Source organism: Lethenteron reissneri, chromosome 24 (assembly GCF_015708825.2).
Source record: "Lethenteron reissneri isolate LAM-NWPU_2019-01 chromosome 24, ASM1570882v1, whole genome shotgun sequence".
Lineage (NCBI taxonomy): Eukaryota > Metazoa > Chordata > Hyperoartia > Petromyzontiformes > Petromyzontidae > Lethenteron > Lethenteron reissneri.
The window spans coordinates 12,132,357-12,147,094 of NC_083802.1; the positions used below are offsets into that span (position 1 = coordinate 12,132,357).

The window sequence follows — 14,738 nt, forward strand, 5'->3', positions numbered from 1 at the left end:
AGACTTACAGGTTTTCTAAGACATCTACCACAAAGAGGATGATCCTGGGAACATAGGACCAGTGGCAACCCTTGCAATAAAATGTTGAGTCCTTTTTACCTCTTTACCCAGCGACCCACCTATAACAAAAGGTTGCCCTGTGCTCTCCAATCGTGAAGCTCAGACTTAAAGTGTCCATTTATTTACTCCTGAAATAACAACACCCCACAATAAACAACGATGTTTGCTTAGGCTCTTCATTCTTACCAATGCAGCCTTCACCATCGGGCCGGCGTGTGTACCCAGGCGGGCAGATGCACATGTAGGTGCCGATGAGGTTCTTGCAAATCATGTTTCTGGATGCACAGTTGTCGAGTGCTTCTTCACACTCATCCTGGTCTGTGGGTGAAATGGGATGAAGATGTTCATGGAACTCAAAGAAGAGGGAGCCAGTGACAACGAGAAGAGAAAAAATAATTCCCTTCCTGAGAAATATTTAACAAAATTATCTACTACTGGTCATATCAGGCTCCAATATTGGAATATAATAAAACAGTCTCCACTGCAAGTGAGCTGCCAGTTGACCTAAATTAACCGTAACAAATTGCAGCGATGACTTTGCAGAGACCACAGACAGTGTAGAAACGTGTGGAAACTGTAATCATATCTGCTCGTGATTATACTCTTATCTTTAGGTTTTTAAACTCGGCGTGTATTAATCTTTTGAATAATATGAAGATGAATCATATATCATCGGTGTGGTCACCAGGGTAAAAACCATAACGTACCCTCGCATGCCCTTGTTGGAGCATACACATATACAGCAAACCTAACCCAAACATCTGGTCAGCAAAGGAATTCGGTAACTGTATTGTTTGTTTCACCATTTAAAAAAAATGTATATCAATGGCACAGATTCGCTCTGCAACCATTGCCTGTTCACCACAGTGGGCCCCACTGTTGAGCAGGCACAGGGGCTGAAAGCCGCACTTGCATTCCTCCTGCTTAATGGACCCTGGGCATGCCACCAAAATCCGCGGTGTCTCCTCCTCCCACCTTTGCACATGCGGCGATCCTCACGCAGGACGTAGCCAGTGGGACACATGCACTCGTAGGATCCGAAGTTGTTGACGCAGCGGAAGGCGCACAGGAGAGGGTTCAGGGAGCACTCGTTCAGATCTGTGGGTGTTCGCAAAGAGCCGCACAACCCGCTGTTTGAACCGGGTGGTAATTTACGACAATCTTTCAAAGTGGCGCGCGACAAAGCCATAAACCGAGGGCCTTTAGAAAGCTGGCATTATGTGAATTTACTTTAGCGAAACGATTCCCACATGAGCTGAGCATAAAGGAAAGCGCTGGCCTGAACGCTGTTTTTTTGCATTAAACCGTAGCGCTATTTAAAACAATCAGATAATCCCAAGGAAGCCATTACAGACCACAAGGGCCTCACTCTCTAATGTCTCCAGCAGCCAAACATTTTCAAAGGAATCAACATCAAAACGTATTTTTGTAATCTAGTTTTCACACTGTAGGACATAATACAAACTAGGTCAGTTTGGTTAAATAAAGGAATATGTTGTAGCAAAAATTATGGGAGTCAGTTCAGCAGGTTTTAATAAAGTAAACATCAGTTTGCCCTGGACTTTATAAGGGCACAAATTTTCCTGAAAAAAGGCTGGCTTGGAATAGGGCATATCGATGTAAGGCACTGCCCCTATAGTACATCGTATGCCAATTCATAGCAGTGCTATCATATTTGCAGCTTATATTTCCATAATCCAATGAGAACAACGTAAGTATGACAAGGAAAAACGACGGCGGCAAGGTGGACGTGGAGAGACAAAATCATTCCCAAAAACAGCGTTACGGGCATTGTTCTGACCTTCACAGGTCATCATGGGTCCCGGCTCGAACCCATCATCACACGTGCACTCGAATCCTCCGGGCACGTTCAGGCACGTGCCGTTGCCGCACGGGTTCCCAATGGAGCACTCGTTCGCGTCTGGGAACAAACGCAGATCGGTGAGAGAAGTGCGGCGGAGGTAAAAGGTGAGCAGGCGTTTTTGAGACAGTCCCTGGATGGAAATTGAGAAGGAGAGGTTTGTGAGGTAGGAGCAGAGCCGGGAGAGAAGTTTGCCAGAGGCGCTTACATAGTTTTGGAGATGCTCGAGGAGGACGGATTGGTCTGTGGTTTGAAAAGCAGCAGAAAGGTCACGAAGAACAAGAAGTGTGAGTGATCCACAATCTGAGCAGAGAAGAAGGTCATCCAAAAAGTGGTGTAACGAACGATTTACCACATGCACTCTCCCTGCAAATCCGGCGATTGAATACGTTCTCATAATTCAGGGTTGCGATGAAGAATCAAGCATAATTTCTGATTTCTAACATTGCAGAGAACGTAGCACTGCTAGGGCTGCAGGAAGTCACGTGAACCTATTCGTGAATTGAAAAACATGAATTTGCGATGCCGATATATGTATTGTGAGCTTGATTATTTATGCTAATGCCTGAACTGCCACTGTACTACACTCCAAGCATAATTGCATTTATTGGCAGACTATTATACATCATTTACAACCTACAATGGCCGTATATTGCCATGCATAAAATGCCAAATGATTCGGAGGAATACTCTATATTTTCTACTTTGCCAGACTGCTTAGTGTACCAGCAGATGCTACCTTCAAATAAAATACATGAGAAGGCTTACATTTTCAGATCAAAATAGCACATAAAATGCCTGGTAGTTTGTTGCAATATTTAAGTAAGTGCCCTACAAGAGAAACATTCACCGATTTAGGATGTCCGCACATTTAGCTCCAAGGTGTACTTGATGAGATGTTTAAGGAACGCGTTTTATTTAGAAGCCACCAAAGGTCCTAAAACAAAACAGAGCTGTGGTGCACGGAGCCCTGACATTGGGATATTTCCAGGGCGTGATCTCTCTACGTGGAAGTGGGCAGTTACGTATCAGCCACAGACATCGCTATTTCAAGATGTATTACAGTTTTTTTTCCTTTCGTAAATTGCATTATACTTTTTTTAAGCCAGTCTAATTGCCTTCCATTATTTTAAAATCAGTTAAGTCCAAAAAAACAGAACTCACGTTAAAAACTAAACTTGTTTTAAAACGCTGTGTACATTTTCTCAACTTCTTGGCTAAAGTCATGGAATCCGCCAAAAGCTGGCTGGGACATTTTTTGCACACTTCCTAACAATCACTGGCATGGGTTCAACTCTGATCACATTTGTTAATCTTGATGCCTTGGCGCACGCACGGACCGTGCTTGGCACAGCCTTCCTTTATTATAGGAGACGTTAAAGTACTCAGGGAAGTAGACCTTATTTATTTCTCACAGGACTTAGGATTATTGGAACAAAAAGAGGAGTAAACGTCTTTTTAAAGTACAAGACGGTGTTGCTTTAAGCAGGTGACCAGCCAGAGCTGGGTAACAAAATATAAGTTTGTGCAAAACACTTTGCAACGAAAGACATTCACTTCACGGCACTCTCTTCTCGGCCCGTAACAATGTTTCAATCAAATCGACTGATGACGATTGCTTGCGTTGCGATCGAAACGCCGTGATCTATTATTTTTTTTACCTACGTGACTTTACCGAAAGAACCAAAGAGTATGGATTCCTGCAGTCACGAAAGCTTCAAATCAATAATAAAATGTATTATTTAAACTCACGACACGTACATCAGAGTGTGCACATATTAAATCATTTATTTAGTTCATATCTGTTGTGGGTAATTAGTTCATATGACTCCGGCAGCCACTGGAGGCACTGCCACGCACTACAGTTCCAAATACAAAGAATCGATCATTGAATCGTCGAATCAAATCATGATCCCAAATTGTCAAAGGTCATCAAACCACGAGATGAGTGGGGAGGGGGGGGCGTAAAATTACAACAGCTCCACTCCCATTATATTTCAACGGCAGCATCGTCCACCAATGTGCTCCATGTGTCCTACGTGAAAGGTCCAAGGAAACCATTACATTCGCGGGAGGTGAATGGACGGCTGCCGGGAGGGAGAGAGAGAGAGAGACGACTTGGCTGCCCGTGGCCGCACTGTTCGCACGAGTGTTATCTGGTGACATCGCGTACTGACCCACGCATTTGAAGCCCGCCGCCTCGAGGTTGTAGCCCATCGGGCAGTCGCAGCGGAAGGAGCCGTCTGTGTTTATGCACCGCCCGTTGGCGCAGATGCCCGGGTTGGCAAGGCACTCGTCCAGATCTGGGGAGCGAGAGGAAAGTTAAAGGCATACGAACATTGCGGTCGAGATATGTCTCGGCAAAACTTTCCAGATATTGTACCAATATAATTGGCCCATTTTGATAAGTTATTTGTGTTAACTTTATTTCTCTCTTTCTTTGGTGGTGGTGGTGGTGGTGATGGTAGAGGTGTTTTTGTAACGCATTTATCTTCTAAGATGCACTTGCCTTCTCGACTGTCATCTCGTCCAACGACCGTTCCAGGACCGTATGGGCAGAGCAACCTGTACGCCTCCTCTGTTGAGTGTGGGTGAGAAACGTTGCCTGGTTAGTGCACATTCTGAATGCCACGTCGGGGATTGTGAGCACATTTCATGTTGACACTTGAAAAAGTATCATTGTGCATCCGTGCAAGAGCTCTGTAAATACACCTTACGCTTCGTTTTTCTTCAACACTATAGCCGTGAATTATATTAATGACATGAATGACTTTACGTATAAGAGAAAGCATGAAAGACCATAAATGGTTTTTAATTTGTTCTCATATCTGTCCAGAATTTTGAGTATAAGCAAGGTTTTACATTGAGTTCAACACCCTTGTTGATTTAAGGTTAATGGTCCGTTGCTGATTTATAAGCAAAAAAAAAACGCGTCAAATATATGTTAAATATGATCAAGAAATGTGATTCACTTCGTAAAATTGGTAAGATCGAGTTTAAATATCGGCAGCCGACCACAAAACACAAGATTGGTGTAGAAACATGGTACAGTACAACGTTGTGGGAAGAGGTTCTGAACCTTGAACGCAGACTCCCATTTCTCCCTCACCACACCCTTCCATATCAATTGGACTTCTTCTCTCGTTTGGTGGGAAGTAGATCAGCAACGTCTTTGTATTTCTATCGATGCTGGTGTGCCATGCTCTTTAATTCGATGGCTTCACGAATATGAGTAACCTGATGAATGTCTCAAACGCTGCCAGGGAATCATCGGAGCGGGCAATGGTGTTGCTGGGTGGTTCTCGGTTTGAGATTGGTGACCACGGTTGCACTGTGGGCTGTTCTTAATTGTCCGTCGGTATACACACGCACGCATGTACGCACGCACGTATGTATGCTGAACTTCATTCGCACCGTACGTAGCCCACGGTGCTAATCGCAGGTGCGGGAGACGAACAACGAACTCAACAGATACGGCGACGCCTGCCATCGGGCCGCTGTTTCAATGCGAGTCAGCACAGGTCCAAAAATGGGTAAAGGCCCGGGACGTGGCGGCTCTCTCCAAGCTCGTACCTTCGTTCTGTTTGGGGCACGGTTCACAGGGGTCGCCCCAGCCATCGCCTGGCATCATGCTGCAGCAGCAGCCGGCTTTGCTGGTGTTGAAGGGCTTCGGGGTGGAGCATTTGCCCTGGGCAAACTCCGAGAAGCAGTAGTTGACGCGGACGTCTGTAATTAGATGCAATCATTTACGCGAATGCAGCCGAGTGGAGTTTCCAATGATATATGTCTACATTGATCTTCAACACTGATACGTAAACATCTTATATATATTGCATGTGTCTCTTGTGTATATATGTCTTGTGTGTGTATATATATATGCGTCTACATTGCCATGGCTTAATTTCAGCTGGAGATGCCTGGAGGTGAGCTCCTGAAAATGTCCCCGATCCCTCCCGAGAAAATATTCCACGAGAGAATTAAGTCCCGTTCACGCCGACATAGGTCTTATATATTTATACATTAATTGCTCTTCGAAGTTTAATCTTGGTTTATTGGCTGACATCCCATAATCTTTCTAATCTTGGTTCCATTAATGGTCACGAAAAATTAGTCTGATCTGTTTCTGCTCCAGTTTGGTCATAGAAAGTGGCAACACGAGACTGACGGGTCACTGTGGAACCAACTTTTTGCTGTGGAACTTATCATCTGTAAATTACCACTGAGCATAATTTTCCTTTACACAAGTGGCCAAAAAAACCACAGTACGTGAGCTAAAAAATATAAACATGGCTTCACTTGTTTTCACATGTTAGGAAAGGACAAACAAACATTACTTGAAATATTAACAAGAATAACAAATTCCAACGATGGCTATTTTTGAAATGACTTCACATTCATTCACGCTTCAGTCAGCTCGAGCGTATTCTTGCTTTGCTTAAACCAAAGTATGGTCAAATGCGGATCAGCAATGCACGTGTCCATACCGTAGCACTTGCGACCAGTCTCAGAGAGGATGAAGCCCGAGGGACAACGGCATTCAAAGCTGCCGAATGTGTTCAGGCACGAGCCCATCATGCACAGGTCCTCCTCCGATGAGCACTCGTCAATGTCTGTGCACCACACACCATGGAGGGGAGAAAGCAAGGCACGACGACGACGAAAGTTGAAATCGCTTGTCAGAAGGGAGCCAACGAGATTGATTGTTTCCGCTCGTCCACACGGCTGTGACCTACGTTGTTGTACGGCGTAACATTTTCTCTTTCTCCTCGTCCCTTCGTTCTGCAACTCCCTCCAATTGTCTCTTTCCCCAAGTTCGTATGACTTTGCTCAATTCAGGAAACTTGTCGAGTCTTACGTAAATAATTAAAACTTGCACAGCCCCTTTGTCAATCCACTGCCGGATAAAGGAATCTCAATCATTGTTTTTTCTCTTCTCCATCCTTCACCCCAAAGGTCAGCGTGAAGCAGGGAGGCAACTCAGGATCCGTTCATGTATCACCCGCCACTAATATTAGCCGTGGCTGGCAATCTAACTCAGGTTGCTAGATTTTACAACACAGACTGCTGACTACTGCACGATTGCTCCTCCAATAATTCCCTTCTGCTAAACAAATCGTGAGTGCTCTTTGTTGCTGATCGTTTTGTAGTATAGGCCATTGGGCCTGCACACAACAACAGTGATTTAAAACTAAACATGTTATTGAGGGCACTGCTGCGTATGTGCTCTCACGGTCGTGCGGTTAGAGCTCTCTGTGACGTGTTTTACATACATCACGCTGAACAGAATCAGAATATTTATTGATACTGGAGGTATCCGATGAGCTATAAAGCTCTTTTCACAGATGTCCAGAAGGGGCGGGTAAGGACGTTACAACAACAAACAGTACAAACACATGATAGTAGTACAGAGTACAAGAAAGGTAAACAAATCACCCAGAACAGCACACAAATACAACACCAAACCATCCACATCCTACCAGGCAAAGCCCGCTGAGGTATTAACTTATTTTTGAGAAGCGACCTGGCCACAAATGATAGCTCAACAAAGTCGGCCATCATTTGGACATTTATAATATCAATGCATGTTTCTAAATATACAGGCGTTAGGGGTTGGGATCGAACCCCCGACCTCCTGCATATCAGGACGAGGACGATAACATCTCGCCACCGTGGTGAGACCAACGCGTGGTAAACACCCGAAAATACATTGTAGACAGCGGTGCATTGTGGGTGTTGACCTTCAGAGGTCAGTGTTCTGCACCTGTGCATGACTCTTCCTTGACCTCGTAGCCCGGAGGACACACGCACCGGAAGGAGCCCTCCAGATTCTGGCACGTTCCAGGCGCACACATGCCTCGGAATTGCTGACACTCGTTAATATCTGTAAAAAAATATATAAATTCCGCGTGAGTATTAAAAACCAACCCTTTTGTGGTCCGCATGCGGTGTAAACGGTTCAGCCGTTTTGATATAGATGTTTCGCTCACGCTATGCGTAGATGATAAATAAACAAGGAACTGTATATTGTTTTGTTTAGGTTTCCGAGTACGATTAATGCGTAATTATCAGACGCGAGAGTTGCTTCTTATAAATTCACGTTTCATCATTATGCGTCCACATACCTCTGCAGTTCTTCTTGTCAGCGGTGAGCTCAAAGCCTTCATTGCAAAGACACTTGAAAGAGCCCACGTTGTTGATGCAACTACCAAACTTGCAGACGTGAGCAGCCAAAGAGACACACTCATCCTTATCTGTCAGGGCAAGGAGCAGAGAGAGGGAGAGACGTTTTTAGGGCAGAAAATAACAAACAAAATACAAATTAAAGGACTCAAAAACGAAAATGGACAGATGTGCCAAAAGGTTTTTTCCATGTTTATGGAAGTGTGTTGTGATGAAATGGGTTCTGCACGTTTATGATAGTCGACTATGTTTCATAAACACATGGGTGGCTGAGTGGTTCAGCGTGCTTGAAGACCTATGGAAGATGTTTGGATTCTGAGGTTTAAGGGATAAAAAAACCCTTCATCTTGCATTTGATTACTTAACTTTTCATCCATAATACAGGTTTTTTTGGGTTAGATCGTGTCATATAAAAAATGTGTCGTTTAACCCGCCACCACCCAACACAGGTAATTAGTAAGGTTTGTCACGTAAACAGGATGCCAATTCGTTAGTACAGAACACCGGTGTGTTGGAGAGAAAAGCCACGACATTGACAATCTGAGTACGACGTTTCGCCAGTCATTACAACTCGCTTCATATGTGTTTAAATTAGTAACTCAACTTAAAATCGCTACGTAGTTATTGTTTAATTCTATTCTATGGGTATTTCGGTGGTAAAGCCACGTAGATAGAAAAAAATTATATATAATATCACGACGTTTCGATCGCAACACAAGCAATCGTCATCAGGTGAAAAAATAGCGCAAGAGCTACTGAGGCAGGATGTTATAAAGGTTTGAGATGGGTGCAGCCCAAGGGCCATAAGCGAAGTGGGCGGGGCTAGAGATGAAATTAGCATGTCAATGTAAGATCGGAGAGCTGAGCTACCTCCACGACGACGAAGCTGTGGAGGTGGCCATTGTATTGTGAGAGATTTGCATGTCAATGTAAGATCGTAGAGCCACCGTCACATCAAGGAAAACGAGCAACAGTGGCTGTGTTAGTGTGAGACATTTAACCTGTTAACGTAAAGACATTTAACCTGTTAATGTAACACCAGAGAGTCCAAAATAACTACTAAACGTCACAGCCAGTTATGACTTAGCCTGGTTGATAACGTCCTTCCAATTATTGCTCAGTTTGTACCCATCTTCCCGTTTAAAATTGTGTCTGTGTTTATATATCTGGATGGCTTCATGAACGAATCTTTGCTGATAGCCAATGGGTTTGCAGAGTACCTTCCACTTGGAAACATCAATTTCGTGTGTGCCCACAGCATTAAAACAATGATCAGCCACGGCTGAGGTATAAGTCCTACCGTGTTTCAGTTCTGCCTTATGTTCACGAACACGGTCTGAGACATGTCGCTTAGTTTCCCCAATGTAACTACTGCCGCAGACACAGCTTCGTTTGTAGACGCCGGGGTATTGCATGTCAGGGATCACATCCTTCACAGATGGGATCAGATCACAAATTGTATGTACTGTGTTGAATCGAACCTTGATCTCGTATTTGCTCATGATTTTGGAGATCTGTCTGGTGACCCCTGCTATGTATGGAAAGGTGATGGTTTTGATTGGTTCCTCAGATGGTTCTTTCCCAATGGTTGGGGTGATAGCTTTACGGATTGTGTAGTCTGAATATCCATTCATCTTGAGGGCTTGGTGTACGTGTTCCAGTTCACTGACTAGGTGGTGATGGTCAGAAATACATCAAGCTCTATGGTGTAGAGTTTTGATGAGGGAATTCTTCTGGGGTGGATGGTGGTGGGAGTCAGGTTTTAGGTAGGAATTCATATGTGTGGCTTTCCTGTAGACTGTGTCCCATTGAGCCATCTGGTCTCTTTTCGATTAAAACATCCAAGAATGGTAACTTGCCATCCTTTTCCACCTCCATGGTGAATTTGATGGCTGCGTGTATGGAATTGATGTGGTTGAAGAATTGGTCCAGAGCTGGTAGGCCATGTGGCAAGATGATGAACGTGTCATCTACATACCTCTTCCAAAAGGATGTAGGGTGGCTGCCTGGATGGCATCTGCCTCAAAATTTTCCATGAAAACATTGGCTTAATTCTACTTGTGAGGTGCAGAGAGGTTTAATGAATGGACAAAAAGGGAGCCTCCTGCACTTTAGCCACAACTATGCACAGCCTCCTGCACTTTAGCCACAACTATGCACAGATAAACACTATGTGATGAAAACTTAAAGAAGACAAAAGTGGTTCCCATGTAAACATGCTTCTGACTTCTTTACGTTTAATGCACTTTTTTTAAAACCACGATGATAGATTGTTTTTATTCAAACAATGTTTTTTTTTAAATAATACTAGAAAAAAATTACAGAACGAGCATTCTCACACGGCTAAGCTTCAGCTATTCTGCTGCGGAAAGACGCGTCCGCGTTTACTCAGCCGTGTGCTTGGTGGAGAAGAGAGCGGGCACTGCGCTTAAAGAACACACGCCGTGCCCTCTTAACGCACAGCTCGTTGACACAACGACTTTAGACTCCCGAGCCCCAACCACCGTGAAGGATTTCGAGGAGGTAAAAAGAGGGGCACGGTACGGCGGCGGTTGTTCACCATGGAAATATCGTGCACGTGCGGCGACGACGACTTACCCATGCAGTCATTGTTTGCCGAAATCTCGAAGCCGGGGAAGCAGAGGCAGTTGAACGACCCCACCGTGTTCCTGCACGTGCCATTGCCGCAAGGTTGGCGCTCGCATTCGTCCACGTCTGATTGGAGTCGGGTGGAGCGGGGTCGGGGGGAAGGGACAGGGTGGATGGGGGAAATCATAGTGAACAAAAACAAATTCACGTGTAGTAGATATACACACGCCCTTGTGTGTGACCGAGGTTTTAAGTGTTTGTTCAGCTGCAGAGGGTGACGTGTTGACATCAGCGGGGTTACCCATGCACATGCTCTGGTCCTCCGTGGCCTTGTAACCGTTGGGACACATGCAGCGATAACTTCCTTCCGAGTCCTGGCAACGCCCAGGGCTGCAAATCTCCGGCTTCTCGGAGCACTCGTCCCGGTCTTGAAAAGAAAAAATTAAATGAAGAAGACAACGACAAGAAATCATGAAAGGTGTCTCGCGAAAAGATTCCTGTTTGGTTTTTTTCTTTGCCGACTGTGCGCTTTTAAAACACACAAGCTCGATGCTCGCCATCACCGGGACACCAGAATGCACTGTAGATGTCTGCACCGCGCGAGGCGTCGTGGCACGAACATAAACTCCCATCGGTGGCATCCAAGAAGACGACAGTTTGCAATTATGGTGAGAATATTCGAAACCTCAAGTGTGAATAATGCTTCATGATAATAAATAATACTCTTTTTACGACCCAAAAATTTGGAACCTAATCCGATTAGTGCTGCCAAAATTACGAATGCAGCAGAGGCACAAAACAATTACACCCGGGGGTTTCTCTCTCATAGAGTTTATATTATGATGCAGGGAACATTTAATGGCAACGTTTTTACTTGTTTAATGCCTGATAAATCTGAAGTTAAAGAGCAGATGGCCAGTGTGTAAATGAGTAATTAGTGACATAGCTGTCATGAGGGGAGCTGGCCAGATGCCTGTATTCCGATGATCCTCAATTACTTGTTTCATCACTACCATGGTATTAAATGTCTTCTGGCTGACCGTACATGATACTCATAGCGTTTTTTGTTATTTGGTATGAGTCATACTTGTGAATTGTTCATGGTCATCTAGACTATGGTCATATGGACGACAGAAACAAGTGCTTTCAAGGCTGGTTATGCTACCACATCAGGTGAATATTTAAGGTTGAGATATACATTGCCATTGAAGTTTCATAATAATTTAGTATATTTGGTATTCGTGTCATTCTTATAACACAAGGCTATCACAAAGGCAGTTGTGCACAGTCATAAATTGAACCCAAGTTGCTGGGACTGTAGCATTCACAAAGACACACACACAGCTATAGGCAGACGTAAAGATATACCCACCTATGCAGAGACCGAATGGAGTCTGCGTATAGCCTGCAGAGCACTCGCAGCGGTAGCTGCCAACAGAGTTGATACACTCAGCATTACGCTGACACATCTTCTCAGCACTGGCACACTCGTTGATGTCTGTGAAGGAAAATGCACATTGGTGTTATTGAACAAATATTGATTATAATTAGCTTTCTTAGTACCTAGGAGATAAATACGGGCCCATTGAGACACATGATACATTGCCCGTTTTTGACGGGTGACCTGGGTTATATCAGGTAACAGAATTCACGAGTGATTTGTAGGTGAGATGGCGAAGTCAAAATAAATCTGTCATAAACCCTCCTTTCACCCGACACAGCCAATTAATAAAAGTTGTTCCGTTGGCAAACGTGTCGATTTATTATAGCTTGAGCACACAGGTATGCTGCGGAAAAATACGACATTTACATTTGGTAATATAAAAGTATGCAGTGTATACTTGCACAGTGAAACAAGTTAGTCATGGTTAATTAGTTACCCTCGATGGTTATGTTAGATGATAATACATTACGTAAGATATGTTGATGTTATGTACACATATTTACGTGATGATCTGTTTAGTCACAGTTAATGTTTTATATTAAATGTTATAAATCATATTATAATGCCGTGCTAATTTATCAAGGTTGTCACGTGATCACTTACTATATATTTCTAAGCCATGCTAATCCTATAGCCATCGAATTGTTTGCATTTTTTTGTAATTTCCCTTTCTTTCAATGGATGCTCTAATTAGTCTTCACCAATAGTAAGTACTCTTTGGTTCTTTCGGTAAAGTCACGTAGGTATGATACCTACGTGACTTTACCGAAAGAACCAAAGAGTATGGATTCCTGCAGTCACGAAAGCTTCAAATCAAGATTCAATAGTAAGTAGTTTTGCATAAAGCATCAAGGCCATCAAAATCAATCGGATGTTGTTAACAGCCAGGTTCCCCAACAGCCGATATAATTGTGTGTTGTGATTATTCGATGTCTCCCTTGTGTTCTTTTATTATCCCGCTCATATTTCATCCCATCTGGCCAACATAGCATTTGTCGCAGATTCAAATAATCTGGTACACTAAATCTGTTGTTTTCTTGGATAAAGTTCTCTGTTAAGAGTTATTGTATTTTTGTACGAAATTTCATATGGATATTTTTTTTTCAAAAATCTCCCCAATGTATCAGTGACTCCCGCAATATATGGGGAGTTTAATTATTTTTACTGCATTTTCAATTTCTTCTTTTTTTGTTCCACTATTTTTTCTTAACAGTCAATGATCAGCGTTGATGTGTGAATTGTTGTATCCATTCAATCACAGAGCTCTTTTTCCACTTTCTTAATTCCCCATCGCTCAAACTTTCAACAATCTGACACTCGTTGTACGCATGAATGATCGCTAAGCGTGTCCTGCAAGTAACACAGTTTCGGTGATGCACAATGGAGGATGTGTTGAGACCACAGCGGTGGTAAGAGTCAGTAAATATGATGATGTCGTACCCTCGCAGATGATCTGAATGTCGTTGTAGAGGAAACCCATCGGGCACTCGCACCGGAAGCTACCAGGCAGGTTGACGCACATCCCGTTGGTGCATATGCCCTGGATCTTGGAGCACTCGTCAATATCTGTCACGGTAAACTCAGATCAATTGCTTTGCATTCAAAGCATAATGCAGCAATACACATGTTGGTTAAATGTTGTGTACCCAATTTGGGTGGATCGTGCAGTAGTATAAGGAGGATAGAGCACTCACCAATGCGCTCGCCTGTATTGATATCAATCTCGTAACCAGGTGGGACACCTCCACAGAGCTGATTGTGGGCCTCTGTTGGGAGAAATGTCTTGTTTACACAACGAAGTAAATTGCAGGTTTATTCGCAGTACAACCACGGATAAGTGACCCATTTATTTAGCAGTAGTGGTAATAATATGTTATGTAACCAAATCTCAACCTCATTTGCTGATTTTTTGTCACCAGCTTGCAGCCAACTTTTATTTTCTCTCACTGGATTATTTCCCATTGGCTTAAGGTCAACTCAAGTCTCAACAAACGTTATTAGCATGCAATTACAAACGCAGGTATTCAGTAAAAATTCCAGTGTGGGTTTAACATCATGCATATCGACTTCCTATCTCAAACCTATTTTATCTATATTATTTTGGGACCTTTTTTTGACAGTATCAAAGTATGAAAAATAAGAATAGGCTGTATCCTTTCTGGCAATACAACAAGTGTTAAGATGTTCAAACACCAAAAAGATACCTTTTGCAAGGAATCAAATCTGCATTAACCACACACACTTGTGGTGAACATGCAAACACACACCTCTGATAACAAACAATGCATATATAAGACAATGCATTTATTATCAGAGCATGTTGTATTTACAGCAAAGGTAAAACCTATTCATATTTCTAATACTTTATCTATAGTCATATTATGTGGGTCTTTCGGTTAAGTCAAGATTGATCTATATTGTTGGCCTAGAATTGTGCTATTTCCTTTCCTAAAGTAATCGGATTCAGCATGTGGAGAAGAGCATGAGGATGGAAACCCCCCGAGATTAAAATGACTTGATTCATGAGAAGTAAAATCATGCAGTGGCCTCGCTCCATAAGAAACGAATTTATGATTACTTGCGCTGGAGATATTCTGCTAGCAC

At 43.3% G+C, this 14,738-nt stretch overlaps 1 protein-coding gene across 1 annotated transcript in view; it reads right to left on the minus strand.

Annotated features, from left to right (window-relative positions):
* LOC133346604 (fibrillin-2-like) overlaps positions 1-14,738 on the minus strand; it is a 79,217-nt gene that overhangs the window by 22,488 nt on the left and 41,991 nt on the right. Inside the window, exons 42-55 of the mRNA XM_061558292.1 lie at positions 13,829-13,900; positions 13,575-13,700; positions 12,063-12,188; positions 10,992-11,117; positions 10,700-10,816; positions 8,044-8,172; positions 7,683-7,802; positions 6,406-6,531; positions 5,495-5,647; positions 4,431-4,499; positions 4,099-4,224; positions 1,862-1,981; positions 1,036-1,158; positions 247-378 (exon numbers count right to left, since the gene is read on the minus strand). Coding sequence (XP_061414276.1) covers positions 247-378; positions 1,036-1,158; positions 1,862-1,981; positions 4,099-4,224; positions 4,431-4,499; positions 5,495-5,647; positions 6,406-6,531; positions 7,683-7,802; positions 8,044-8,172; positions 10,700-10,816; positions 10,992-11,117; positions 12,063-12,188; positions 13,575-13,700; positions 13,829-13,900 — 1,665 coding nt within the window. The remainder of the gene's footprint in view (positions 1-246; positions 379-1,035; positions 1,159-1,861; positions 1,982-4,098; positions 4,225-4,430; positions 4,500-5,494; positions 5,648-6,405; positions 6,532-7,682; positions 7,803-8,043; positions 8,173-10,699; positions 10,817-10,991; positions 11,118-12,062; positions 12,189-13,574; positions 13,701-13,828; positions 13,901-14,738) is intronic.